At 41.9% G+C, this 14846-nt stretch overlaps 1 protein-coding gene across 1 annotated transcript in view; it reads right to left on the minus strand.

Annotated features, from left to right (window-relative positions):
* Window positions 1-11784, minus strand: part of PMFBP1 (polyamine modulated factor 1 binding protein 1) — a 42535-nt gene extending 30751 nt beyond the window's left edge. The window contains exons 1-3 of the mRNA XM_049703554.1: window positions 11727-11784; window positions 10873-10944; window positions 4203-4358 (exon numbers count right to left, since the gene is read on the minus strand). Coding sequence (XP_049559511.1) covers window positions 4203-4358; window positions 10873-10923 — 207 coding nt within the window. The 5' untranslated portion in view covers window positions 10924-10944; window positions 11727-11784. The remainder of the gene's footprint in view (window positions 1-4202; window positions 4359-10872; window positions 10945-11726) is intronic.
* Window positions 11785-14846: the final 3062 nt, after the last annotated feature.

The following is a 14846-nucleotide window of genomic DNA, read 5'->3' on the forward strand; positions in this document are numbered from 1 at the left end:
GAATAGAAAATGACACACTATGGATTAAGCCTGAATTTCACTTACATTTGTACCAAAAAGCAGTGTCACAAAGGCATCAGTGCATTTTCTACTGCTTCTTTGTCTTCTTTTTTAAAAAAGTTTTCTTTAGAGTGAAGACATAGATATTTTACTAGATTCTGCTTTGACCTTTAAACTGAGATCTGGAGAAAATGAGCAAGTTGGAAATAATCTCATGGAAGTAAGATTAGTTCCTAAAATGGCCATCCAGGGTTGGACGTGATTCCGGAGGCCATCTGGTCTACCAGTGTTTCTCAGATAGCTTTCTGTCCAGGCCTCAGTTGTCTTAAAAGATAGAGACTTGGCCACCTGTAGGAACTGTTGCCATATTTAGACTACTTTTCAGCCCTACTTATGGTCAAAGAGATTATAGCTACTGCTCCCTCCTTGCCTGTGTGGCCACTTGATCACAGAAGAAAATTAATTGGCCTGGCACGATTCATCTTTTGAAAACTCATGTTGGTTTCCACCCAATACTTTGTGCTTTTCAAGTTGATGCTAATTGATTGATGTTAAGTTCTATATTTTCCCTGATATTGAAGTTAAGCTGACAGGTCTATAATTACCGGGATTGTCCTTTTTCCCTTTTTAAAAAGATGAGCACTGCATTTACCCTTTTTCAGTCTACAGGGACTTTCTTTATCCCCTTGAGTTCTCAAAAATAATCGCTAGCAGCTATGTAATAACACCGGCCAATTCCTTAAGTACTCTTTATTTATTTATTTTGGCTGCGTTGGGTCTTATTTTTTTTTTTAACATCTTTATTGGAGTATAATTGCTTTACAATGGTGTGTTAGTTTCTGCTGTATAACAAAGTGAATCAGTTATACATATACATATGTTCCCATATCTCTTCCCTCTTGCGTCTCCCTCCCTCCCACCCTCCCTATCCCACCCCTCTAGGTGGTCACAAACCACCTAGCTGATCTCCCTGTGCTGTGCGGCTGCTTCTCTTCGAAGTATGTCATAAGGCCCTGCTGCTTTACCTAAAGCCGGCTTTTCAAAATACTTTTAAACCATTTTATTCTCTCTCCTAGTTTGCGCTGACTCTTCTGTTCAGGTTAGCATTGCTCTGAAAACTGAATCCCTGATAATTTTTATTTTTCTTCATTTAAGAGGAAAAGCCCCATCTTTTCCCAGTCATTGTCAGAACTTCTTTCCCTATTTTTGAGGTAGGAAGTGAGATATTTCCCATGTAAGCCTGGTTTAGCCTTATATCACTAGATAGGTTCACCTATTACTTTTTATATCTTCTACAAATTGCATTTCTTGTACTTTCTTATATTGGTAGAGTGTAGAACTGTGTGTTTCAGTGACATCCATTTCTTCTGGACACATCTTCATGGTTTAGACATTTTTCTTGTCAGTGATCTCTATTTACCAGAGATTCACTTAAAAAAAAAAAAACCCTCTTTATTTTGGAATAATTTTAGATTTACAGAAAAATTCCAAAAGTAGTACAGAATGTTCCCATATACTCTTCACTCACCTTCCCCTAATGTTAACATTTTACATAACCATGGTACATTTGTCCAACTAGGAAGTTAACATTGGTAAATTGCTATTACCTATACTACATAGTTTATTTGGATTTTATCAGTTCTTCTACTATTTTTTTTTCTGTTCCAGGAGCCAATCCTAGATCCCACATTGCATTTAGCAATTTCTCTTAAAGTTTTTTTATTCCCAATCATTCAAAATGATATCTTTGTGTGATAATTTCCATCGAGTGTATTAAATCTTTATATATTCAATGAATTACTTTTATCTGCAGAAATCAAATTTCTTACAGTTTTCTGTTAAAAATAATTCCTCAGTCCACTGCAAAGATGAGTTTGGCAATCCAAACTCTACTGAATATCAGGGTATTCTCTCCATGCCCCCACCGGGGCCAAAGGAGCCTGGGAAACTGCTCTTTTTCTGGTTTCATCATCGTTTTACTATGATATCTCTGTTGTCCTTTTCTCCTTTCACTTTAATGGAGGCACTTTTGATACATGAGCAGGGTTGGGACTAGAGTGAGGCAAGTGATGTGCAAATTTAAAGGAGGCATTCAGTCTCAGGGCTGAGCAAGTACAGGGCTGGCACTTTTTGTACCCTAGGCACCTCACTTGGTTTTCCCTAGGCACTGCTCTCTCTGTTCGTGGGATTTGGAGCACAACGTATTCTTGATTTACAAGGTCACCTACCCTCTGCCTGCCACTCCTTTAGTCACACATAACATCTGATGTAATATTTTGATTTTTTTCACACAACTGTGTCCTGAACTATGGCCTCCTGCTTATTTCTCCAGCTCCTTGTCAGATATTAGTCAAAATTTCAGAAAGTCTTGGGTTCCCCCTTTGTTCCCATATTATATTTCCTTGTGGAAGGCAGATCTTGCATGATTTTCTGAGTAGATGAGTGTTAAATCTACATCTAATTGTGTATTTGTATTCGTAGTCTGCAATTTAAATTCTGCACTAAGTGCTGGGGAAAAAAGAGCATGTTTTAAAGCTTGCTTCAAGCTGTTCGACCTTCTTCTGGGCAATTAGAATAAAAATGTGACAATACCTTTCTCCCTCCAAGTTGCCAGGTACATTTATTTGCCACATGGCTTTCCCTGACTGGGGGAATAAATAAACTTGCAACAGCAATGGTGAAAATATCTTAAAATGTTGGAAGAAAATAAATTATGGTAATATTCTTCCTGGGATCCATTTAGGAAAACCAATGGATTTTTCTATATTTGTGACTTCCTACAGAAAGGACAGTAGTGCTCAGTAAGACAAGGTAGAATTACTTTGTTGTTAGCATTTTTAGGGCATTGCAGAGGAACAATTTGTGGTTCTTACAGGGAGGTGGTAAGTCCCGGGAGAACTCTAACAGACACAATTAAGAGAGACCAGGTCCTTGACTGCAAATGTTGAAGATGATGGTGATGGTTTACACAGCACCTAAGATGCTAACTTGGAGGTCTAACAACAGGTCTGTGCAACAAGTACCTGCCTTATGTTTGCCAAGGACTCAAGTCCCTAAGCAGAAATGAAGACTGCAAGTTAGGAGTTCTTGGCAACCCAAAGTGTTTACAGAGCTATGGGAAAATATCTCCCAGCTGGTTCCCCAGCTTGTGTGGAAAAATTTAGAGGCTGGCTTAAAGAGTTTAGAGCTAGAGTTTCCAAGGGAGAAAACCTCAGGGTGAAATGAAGTTGCCTCAGCTGATGAACTGCCTAGGCTATGGATAAGTATTAGTTCAAAATCACAGTCTCAAGAAAGATGATCATGCCAGGAGGTCCTCCTGTTCAGGACAGGTGTTACTGACTATCTTGGCTTGGGCACCTCTGGAAGCAAGTCCTATGGCAAGGAACCAGACGTCAAGTAGCAGCTTATGTGGAAGGTGATTTTAGGAAACTCAGGTAGGGGGAGCGGGGAAATGAACAAGGCAGGGAAGGAAACTGTGAAAGGGTGTGTTACCAACCTAGTTAGCACTGTTGGGCAACTGATGCTGGGCCCCACTGAGGAACTCTGGGACAGAGCAAAGAGCATGCCTGGAGTTATCTCCAGTGAGATAGGGCAAGGGAGATAGGTTATTTAATCAACCAACTCCTCATCAGTCATTGGTTGAGGGCTGCTTCTAGGGGTATTAACTCTTCTGTACTTCAGCTTGTCCTATGATTGGGTTCTTGCTTCCAGAAGAAAAGCTTGTAGGCAAAGAGCTGCAGATGTGGCAATAAAGAGCTCCTGCTGCACTGATAGGAAGTGACATCTTGGAGCAAGTGGGATGGTTGTTATTTTCATGGGTGATTTAGAAGTTTGTCTAAAATCCATTAAGAGATGCTACTCTCTTTATATAACTATGATCTGGTCTTTTCAGGGCAATGGGCCTCGGATGCTGCAAAGCCAGGTGTGAAAGGCCAGATAAGGAAAAGACAGAGGCTCAGATGTAGATGACGTTGGAGATAGCTAGATGGAAAAATCCTGAGGGCAGGGATGGCATTTGTGTGTGTGTGTGTGTGTGTGTGTGTGTGTGTGTTAGGGTGTGTGTGTTTAATTCTTTCTCATTGCTTGTTCAATAAATGCTCTTGAATGACCAGTGGAAGAACTTTCTATTATTGGTCCTGCCCAAGGGGGCAGAGGTGGAAGCGGAGGGGGCAGAGGTGGGAAACGGATGTTGAAGCCCTTACGTGGCCGCTGTCCATCATCTCCTCCTCTACACAGAGCTGAGTCTCCTGCAGGGTCTTCCCCTGTCTCTTGCAGACATCGTGTAGATTCTTGATGTCAGCTTGCAGGCTCAAGAGCTTGCTGTTCAGGCTGCTCACTTCTCTGTCTCTCTCCCCCGCCTCAGCAGTCAGAAAAACAAAAGCATCAATTATGAACTATCAAGAAAATGCTTCCTTTCATTCACTGGTTGACAGAGACTTTAAATTTGCTGGAAATTTGTCCATCAACCCTTAGCTGTCGTTACTCATCCAGCGTAATGTTTACACAGTATCCATTTGTGAGGTGTCCGGGTGCTCTGCATTATTCAGACAATTACTTATTTACATTAATTAATCTTCACCCACTACTGTGGGTGCATCATAGACGCTTCCCCTGCTTTTCAAGAGAAAGTCAGTGCCTAGAATAATTTCAGGTACCTAGTGGACTGTCTATAAATATTAATGGGTCTATCACTGATGAGATGAACATAGTGGGATGTCAAATGGACTTGTCAAGACTACTGTGAATCAGTGATGGAGTTGATGTGGCTTCTGAAAAGTCTCTTAACTTTCCCTTCTACCCACTAAACCGAAGACCTCCCTCATCTATAAACCTAGTGCTTTTCTTTGGAGACGTACACCAATGGGAATAAAAGTAAAATCCCTGGGCTGATTGCACAAGATCCCTGTCTTTGATTATGAGAGAAAAAGATTTGTTAATTACTGCTAGGTCAGATGGAAATTAGTGATCAAGATCAAAATAGAGAATGGGGAGCATAGCAGCTTGGGTGGGGTTGGGGGTGTACAGCTGTGGGAAGAGGGTGGGTGCCCTGTCATAGAGGACGCCACCTTCCACTCCCAGTGTTGTGGGTGACAACGGTGTAAAAAGAAATTAGCAAGAAGCCCTCTGTGAACCTGTCCAGCGCTTGAGTCCTATCACTGTGCAAACCTTTTGTAACACTCTTGAGGGCAAGCACTACCACCTCCAAGTTTTAGATATTGGAACTGTGGCTGGTGCTTTTATAGTAGGTGCTTGCTTATGTTAAATTACCCAGAGCAGCCTCTTTGGTGAGGATTCATGGCATCTATTCAAGAAACACTCCCAAGAGAAATCAGCAAGGAGGTGGGGGAAGCAGGACAGGGAAGAGAAAGAAACCGAGCAAGGGCACGATTTCAGACAAAGTTTTGCGGGAGTGGCTTCAGCCTAATTCCACAGGAAACTCTAGAGTGTAAGTTACACCTCAGAGTCTGTCCTGCTTAGATGCAATGAAAGCTGGGCTGTCAGCCTCAGCATCAGCCAGTCAATGGCTAAGGGCTGCCTCATGGGACGTAAGCTCCCAAGGACTTCCAGCTTTCTGCTCTTATGAGCAAAGTGAACCCAAAAGCCCAAGGGCAATTCTTCTAAGAGAGTTGCAGGTGCAAAAGCACACAGAAGCCATGAGTGCACAGAAATGGCAAAGTGATCCAAGTGACAGTGTCCAAAGTCCCATAGGTGGTTAGCAGCAGAATGAGGAGAGCTCTGCTCTCCTGACCCTGCAGCCAGTGCTCTGCCACCATGTCCCACTGACTGCACTGGCTTCTTAAATATATGAGCTATATAACGCACACTCCTGGGGGAGCCGGAGACCTGATATGGACATCATAAATCAAGCCTACTGGACAGGTCAGTTTAAGAGACCTCTGCACAAGGCCGGGGAGGTGGGGTGGACAGAGAATAACCACGAGAATCCTACACGGCAATGTCAGAGTATTCGGAATTCAGAAGGTTTCCCAGAAGTGCCGCTGTCTCAGCTGATTTATGCCTTCATTTCCATTTAGTACCTGGATTTTTTTAAAACCACTTTACAGTTTAATTAGGTTAACGGTGTGGCTCTGTCATTAAAAGCATTTCATTATCTCAAAACTCTCCCTCTTCCTCTCTTGCTCCTGTCCCTTGTTCCCCACTTTCTGAAAAATAACAGTGCATGTCAACTGCCCCAAGCATGTAATTACCATTAAGACAATTACCAGGGACTCTCTTAAGAGAATATGTGTAGAGCAGCTAAAAAATGGTGTACCGACACTGTTCTCTAAATAGAAAACAAAATCCTTGACCTGACAAGGAGCAGCAGTTTGATTCTAGTGCTTTAAATCCCTTTTCTCATAACTGCCAAACTGGGAATAGAGTGTGGAGACTCACGGGAGTGGGGTCCTCGGGATCCCCTCCCCCCTTGCCACAGGACTGTCTTTCGCATCTATGAGCAGATAAGGTGACAGTACAATGCCTACTCTATGGAAGTGTCAAATGCCCTATACTCTTGCCTTGATGCTGAATATATGCATCCTAAGGTGAGGGCCATGTCACCAGATTGTTGCATATGTTGCACACTGAGGACTTATTAACAAAGTACCAGTGATATACAACTTGAGCCTCTCTATGTTAAAAGCTCAATGCCCTCTCTCTCAGGCCAATTAAAAGAAAGCACACTCCTTCTAGTTTTAGATGTCCCCTGAGCAGTAGGCCTGCTAGCCCAATATTGTTGCACCACTAGGGTTTCAGAATTGGATCTTTAATGTAGATGATCTCATCTAATTTGGACATTAGCATTGACTCAGAGTCTCTGAGGCAATTTCTTTGAGGTTTGGAATAAATAATCCTTTCTTTGAGGATGCCCTAAACCAGTTGAATAACAAATGTATTTTGCTGGATGTCAAATGAAATTTGCTTTTGAAATCAGAACCTAACCATTCACTCCTGAAGGCCAAATTACACAAGGGTTTTTATTCATCAGAACAGAATGAAAACCCTGGGAGAGTAATAAGGTGATTTCCATGAACCATGTATTACTTTTACTGTAGGTAGTTGTAAGAAGAGGCTGTGCTCACCTCAGAACTCCATAAAGGCAAGTGTTTCTGAGGTTCCAGTAAACTTAATTTCTTGCTAATATTGTGCACAGAGGTCACTGTACACTATTTCTAATCTTATGTACTTTATGAACGCTAAATTCCAGGCAGATGCCTTTTGAGTATCAATATGCAGTAGGAATTGATTTAATCTGACATTTCATCATTCAAAGCTCTGTAACCAGTACTGGGGCATGAGAAGAACTGAGAGTCTAATGCTGACCCTCAGGCACCATCTGATCCTGTCCTAGATCTGAAGTCTTCAACAACGGCCGAAATCACAAGCCTCCACTGCTAGGTGAGTTTCACTTACATAAGCTGTGCACTTAGATACAGGCATTACCTCGACAATGTTGTGGGTGTGCTTCCAGACCACTGAGATAAAGCAAATATCATAGTAAATCAAGTCACACAAATTTTCTGGTTTCCCAGTGCATATAGAAGTTATGTTTTCACTATATTGTAGTCTATTAAGTTTGCAAAAGCATTATAGCTAAAAAATTACATACCTTAATTTAAAAATACTTTATTGCTAAAAAATGCTAACCATCATCTGAACTTTTAGTGAGTCGCAATCTTTTTGCAAAAGTAACATCAAAGATCACTGATTAACAACATTGTAAAGCAACTATACTCCAATAAAAATTTTAAAAAGGTCACTGATCAAAGATCACCATAACAAATATAATAATGAAAAAGTTTGAAATAGTGCAAGAATTACTAAAATGTGACACAGAGACACAAAGTGAGCAAATGCTATTGAAAATGGCGTCGATACATATATACACTACCAAACGTAAAATAGATAGCTAGTGGGAAGCAGCCGCATAGCACAGGGAGATCAGCTGGGTGCTCTGTGACCACCTAGAGGGGTGGGATAGGGAGGATGGGAGGGAGGGAGACGCAAGAGGGAAGAGATATGGGAACATATGTATATGTGTAACTGATTCGCTTTGTTATACAGCAGAAACTAACACACCATTGTAAAGCAATTATACTCCAATAAAGATGTTAAAAAAGAAAATGGTGTCGATAGACTTGCTCGACATAGGGTTGCCACAAACCTTCAATTTGTAAAAAGTGTAATATTTGTGGAGTGCAATAAAGTGAAGCTCAATACAACGATGTGTGCCTGTATCCAGTTTTGCTTATATGGGGGTGGAACCTGGTCACTTGATTTGAAGGCACGTGGCATCTGCAGCAGCTACCAACCACAGGCAAAATGGTGAGTGCTGAGGCTACAGTTGCTACCAGACGCATGATAGTGATTGGAAAATAGGTTACTTACTGAAGCAAATCTTCTGTATTGATTGAAGGGTCTTTTTTCAAAGAGCATGCCTTCTTGAACATGTATTTCAAAAGCCAGGAAGAAATTTTGCTCTAGGCTTCAAAATACTGACAGATGGTCTCATGCTTCTTCTTGTGGGGAGCTGAGGTTAAACTGAAGCTTGTGATTCAGCAGCACTCTCAGGCCCTAGAAGCATTACCAAGATTCAAGATGGCAGCATTTCCCAGGATTTGGCACTTGAACAAGAAAGCTTGGTGGCGCTTTTGAGAGTAATACTGGAGTCCACCAACAATACCATAAAATTCATCATCTTTGGGAAATTACCTTTGTGAGGATAAGGACAAATCTTCAATCAACAATGGAAAACCACCTTTAGCCACGACTACCATTCAAAACATATCAGTTTCTAGTGAGACTTACGTTTTAAAAAGCAGGAAATCTGGGCTTCCCTCGTGGTGCAGTGGTTAAGAATCCACCTGCCACTTCTAGGGGACACGGGTTCTATCCGTGGTCCAGGAAGATCCCACATGCCGTGGAGCAGCTGAGCCCGAGCACCCCAACTACTGAGCCTGTGCTCTGGAGCCCGCGAGCCACAACTACTGAAGCCTGTGTGCCTACAGCCCGTGCTCCGCAACAAGAGAAGCCACGACAGTGAGAAGCCCGTGCACTGAAACGAAGAGTAGTCCCCTCTCGCCGCAACTAGAGAAAGCCCATGCACAGAAACGAAGACCCAACGCAGCCCAAAATAAATAAATAAATTAAAAAAAAGAAAAAGCAGGAAATCGTTTGTTCTACCAACAATTTTAGTTTTTAAATTTATTTATTTTTAACATCTTTATTGGAGTATAATTGCTTTACAATGGTGTGTTAGTTTCTGCTGTATAACAAAGTGAATCAGTTACACATATACATATGTTCCCATATCTCTTCCCTCTTGTGTCTCCCTCCCTCCTACCCTCCCTATCCCACCCCTCTAGGTGGTCACAAAGCACCAAGCTGATCTCCCTGTGCTATGTGGCTGCTTCCCACTAGCTATCTATTTTACATTAAAAGCAGGAAATCTTAAAAATTAACATTGCTACAGGAAGTTTTACAGTTTACTTGTGTAATAAGAGGTTAAAGTTATCTATAGTAAATTCAAACATTCTTATTGATATTACTAACTTGATTCCTGAGCTTGCTTTTCCATCTATAAAAACATTACAGGGCTTCCCTGGTGGCGCAGTGGTTGAGAGTCCACTTGCCAATGCAGGGGACGTGGGTTCGTGCCCTGGTCCAGGAAGATCCCACATGCCGCAGAGAGGCTGGGCCTGTGAGCCATGGCCGCTGAGCCTGCGCATCCGGAGCCTGTGCTCCGCAACGGGAGAGGCCACAACAGTGAGAGGCCCACATACCGCAAAAAAAAAAAAAAAAAAATTACAGTTTTTGTTTACTTGTGATGGGAATTAATGGGCACTTACATGAGGTTTTGCCTGTGAGCAAAAATTTTGGAGCCAATTATGTTCATATAGTGAAGACTGAGTATATTTCATTGTGTTCTAAGTTCTTTAAAAATTGGCACACTGTACAAAGTATATGGCTTAGGATACACATGGCATATGGCAGGTGGTCCACCACCTTTGGAAGATGGGCCAATTCTTGTTGGTACTTGGGCAACTGCCACATACTTTTCTCCATCATATCATATCCTTGGACAAATTATTTCACTAGAAAGTAACCTCCACAAGAACAGGGATCTTTGTCGATTTTGTCCACTGATTTATCCCCAGGCCCTAGAACAATGCCTGGCACAGCGAAGGTGCCCCAGAGATATCAGCTGAATGAAGAAATGCCCTTCTAGAAAATCCATACCAGATCCTCGTTCCCTGCAGAACTTTCAGTGAATCCTCAATGGCTCCCACTAGTAATCCAGCAGGAAAGGAGCTGAAACACCTCTTTTAGAAGCTGCTGACCTCTTGGTAGGAGGTCTGTTAAAAAGCATATGTCATGTGGGACAACCCTATACTAACCAAAACATCCCCTTTAAGTCCTTTCTGGAACAAGTCAGGGAATACATAAACACAGTTTGACCAAAATAATAGAGTCATCAGAGCACTCCGTTTCCATATCATTCCAGATAAAGAGAAAATGTCGGCAACAATATTTAATAAGTGCTTAAGCCCCAAGCACTGGTGTTTTACATGCAGTATCTTACTTAATCCTCACAGCAAGCCTTTGAAATAGGTGCTCATTATTCATATTTTCTAGGTAAGGCAAAGGAAGCTCAGAGAGGGTAAGTAACATGCCCAATATCACACTGCTATTAGATATGGACCCAGACTCACCTAGCTCAAGTCTGGGCTTTTAAATGTTATGCTTTGCTGTCCACCTCTGTCTGTGACATTTTGGGATGTTGTTATTGGAATTTTGAATCATTAAACTGGAAAAGATGTCCCTTGTAGCAAAGTTTCAACTCTACGTACATAGAGGAGTGAGGATGCTTACCTCATCTTTCATTTGCTGGGTACCTCTCAATTCTCCTTTAAGCTTTAGCATTTCCTGAGCTTTATTATAAACCTGAAAAAGGCCAAGAATTTAAGATGGAAAAAGCATAAATGAGTCTGGCCCTTTAAAGATTTTCCCACCTGGATGTGTGCTCTGAGCAGGGAGTTTGGAAAGATTTCCAAACTGTTAGTAATACCTACTTGCCTACCCATCTGTTTGTGTTTTCAAAAGTGTGTTAAAGCCTTTGCTAGGAAGACAGCACCGTGGTTTTACATCTTTTCCGAAAAATCACCACTTGGTAGGCTAAATAGTTTCTGAACACATCTTTCTTGGAAAGTAAAAGGGCTGAAATGATTTTACTTTCTAGATTTCTAAGTATTCAATGGCTCAAATATAGTTAACTACTAATTATGAATCAAATGGGATGTGCACACCAACTTCATTCTCATGATAACCCTGGTAGGTAGATACTATTACTGTCCCCATTTTACAGAGGAGGAAACTGAAGCCCAGAGAGGCTAAGTGACTTACCCAAGGCCAGGGAGGCTCTCTTACTACTCCATGGGGAGCTTCCCTTCCATAATTTCTAACTATTAATTTGGAAATATATGATAATGTGATTTTTTGCAGCATCAAGTTCCTGTAATGTTGGTGCTTGTAAAGTTAGGAAACTTGTAAAGTGCTGAGAATTATCTAAATAGAAAGCCTCAAAGAAAACCAAAGATTTGTGCACATGTATGTGTGTAAGTATAGGATGACGCATTTGAAGTCATAATGCACTGCACTTATTAAAACAATCTAATTCATTATGTTTTAAACTCTAAGACCAGAGGAAATTTCCACCAAGCACTTACCTGCAGAATAGTTCCAAGAATGAGAAGCTATCAAAATACTCATTCTTTGTAGTGAACCACATCCCTAATGTAAGCCAAGAGGAAGCAAGAATGCTGGTGAGAATTTGGAATGTTTTATGGGGTTGTATTCTGAGCTGCTGCATTGTTTACCCTCTTATGTCTTCATGCAGAGAGATGCATCATGGGAATGGTGATGTAGCTTGGGCTTACCCAGTAGGGAGAGGCTAGGTGATGTTGCAGTGACAAACAATCCACAAATCTCAGGGACTTAAAACCATGAAGGTTTGTTTTTCATTTGTGCTGCACGTCGTTTATGAGTCAGCTGGGGCTCTGCTCTTTATTGTCCTCAGCTAGTAGAACCTCTGTCATCTAGCATGTTGCCTGTTGCCATCCCAGCAGGAAGGGAACTAGGTGAATCACATACAGGTTCTTAAAGTAGAAGTGACACACTTCACTTCTGCTCACATTTCATTGGCCAAAACAAGTCATATGGCTACGCCTACATTCTTCCTTTACCCCCAAGAGGAAATATTGGTGAATGTTACAAATCATTTCCATTCAAGGTGTCTTAGCTGGTTGGGCTGCTGCAACAAAATATCACAGACTGCATATCTTATAAACAACAGAAAAAATTTTGTCTCACAGTTCTGGAGGTTGAGAAGTTCATGATTAAGGTGCCAGCAGATTAGGTGTTTGGTGAGGACCCACTTCAGAGATGGCTGTTTCTTTTTTTGCTGTAAATTCACATGGTGAAAGGGATAAGGGAGAACTCTGGGGTCTCTTTTATAAGGGCATTAATCTCTTTCATGACGGCTTCATCCACATGACCTAAGCACCTCCCAAAGACCCGACCTTCTAACACCATCACCTTGGCAGTTAGGATTTCAACACATGAATTTTGAGGGGACGCAAACATTTACTCTACAGTGTTAGGCAAATGAGAAGATTAAAAATAGCATGGCCTAAAAGAACACTGAATAGGTCTCTCGGCCAGTAAACTGCTAATCCTGACCCAGCACCTAGGTCAAGGAGTAGCCTTTGGAAAGGCACTCACCTCTCCAAGCCTTTGTTTCTCCCTCTGTAAACTGAGGAGCTGTACTAAATGACTGTTTTCTTTCTTAGCTCTAAAGTTTACTGGTTCAGGTTCTACCTTGATGGACATTCTTCTTTAATAGGAATCGTGAACTTAACCCAAGCATCACACAAAAGTTGGAATGGAGTAAACATATCCTTGAGAATAATATTCCTCTAGAGGTAGACTTACTGGATAGTCAGGAAATGATTCTTAAATCAAATGAAATTTTGTCTCAAAGACAGAAAAATGATTGTCTAACTTGTGCTGGTTTCATCTACTATGGAGTTACACAGCTATCGTTGCAAGGGCCAAGAGCATTTGGGAGGAAAAGTGGCAGGCACAGGCTCTCATATTTGCATGAAAATATACTTACTAAGTAAAATAAGTCAGAGGAAAAATAGAGAGCTGAATTGTGTTCCATGAAGGAGACATGGGAATCCTGTGAGTCATTAACAGCAGCAGTAGGCAATTTGGAAGTGTTTATGACGAAAAAAAGGGAAGGGTTATATGATAAATTTTTGAAGCATTTGACAGTAATGTTTGCCAGATGGATAAGGAAGAGTGCTTTGAGGGAGCCTCAAATGCTTCATAAAATGAACACGGGAACCTTCACAATGCCCTCTGAGGAGTGTGGCTGGACAAATATTTTGTAGAGGAGAGAACTCATCACAGAGGGAGGGGCCCCCTACCTGATCAATGGATACTGATCTCTGGGCCCAGGACTTCAATGTCTTCTCTCTTCTTAAACTGATTCTACATCTTCTGTGCTGCTATCTCCTGCATCACTGTTGAGACCTTCACATCCTTGTGCCTCATCTCCTCCACCAGCATCTCCAATTCTGTTGCAACTGCCCAGGGAACTACTCTTTTTGTATTCGAAAGTTCTGCCATCTGCCTTTCTAGCAGGCTTTTTCTTGGTGACAGTTGTGAGCAGGAAAAAAAAAAAAAAACTGTAGTGAAAACAAAAACTTGGTCAGGGTGATGTCATGTGTCATAGTGATGTTTTGTGCCCCTGAAGTTGGCCTCAGCCCCCACGTAGAGCACTTTACAGATTCCCGAGAAACACCTAACACTGCATCTCACGTGGGTGACTAGTGTAGCAGGTATGAACTCAGGTGTGCAAAGAAAAGGTAACTATTTTTCTATTACTCAACCTCTTTGTTAAACCCCATTTCCCCCAAATGGCAGAAAACAGAATCTTAGTTATTTCTGAGAAAACTCCATCATTTTTAGGTTAAAAATGAAGCAGTTCATGATTCCTTCCACCTATTTAGGTCTCTCCAGAGTGTGCCTCATTTGTGAGGTCCTAGGATGCAACCTGGCATCAGGAGTGGCTCCTGATCCATGGTCATGGGCATCTCTCCCAGCTGAAGTGTGCTGAGATGTCTGTGTCCTGGTCATCAGGCTGCATAGATTACATCTTTGTCTTACTGTAGGCTTTGGGTCTTCTGGCCCTTTTTCATCCCCTGAGGAAGCTCCTAATGCAGAAGGAGAGAGAGAGACACACACACACACACGTGAGATTGGTCTCAGGCCCTCTCCTCTTGGACCTGCTCTATCATCATTGTACCTACCATCATTTCCACCATTCTCTAGAAAGGTGTTGAGAGGAAGGGGATAGGATCTTAAGATTCTGTTTACTTCTCTGTCCCCCATTCCTGGTATTTGTCAAAAGCCCTTTCTGCCCCTGGATTGCTAAACCTACCTGGGGTCCTATTGTTTTCCCCATTTGTGCTCATTTCATTGATTTCACCAGGGTCAAATTCTCTTATTTATGTTCAAATTCTCTTCTTCCTCTTTATTTTCCTTTCTTTCTTTTATTTTTATTTTTGGCTGCGTTGGGTCTTCGTTGCTGCACGTGGGCTTTCTCTAGTTGCGGCGAGTGGTGGCTACTCTTTGTTGTGGTGCAGGTTTCTCACTGCGGTGGCTTCTCTTGCTGCGGAGCATGGGCTCTAGGCGTGCGGGCTTCAGTAGCTGTGGCACGCAGGCTCAGGAGTTGTGGTTCGCGGGCTGTAGAGCGCAGGCTCAGTAGTTGTGGAGCACGG

Source organism: Orcinus orca, chromosome 20 (assembly GCF_937001465.1).
Source record: "Orcinus orca chromosome 20, mOrcOrc1.1, whole genome shotgun sequence".
Classification (NCBI taxonomy): Eukaryota; Metazoa; Chordata; class Mammalia; order Artiodactyla; family Delphinidae; genus Orcinus; species Orcinus orca.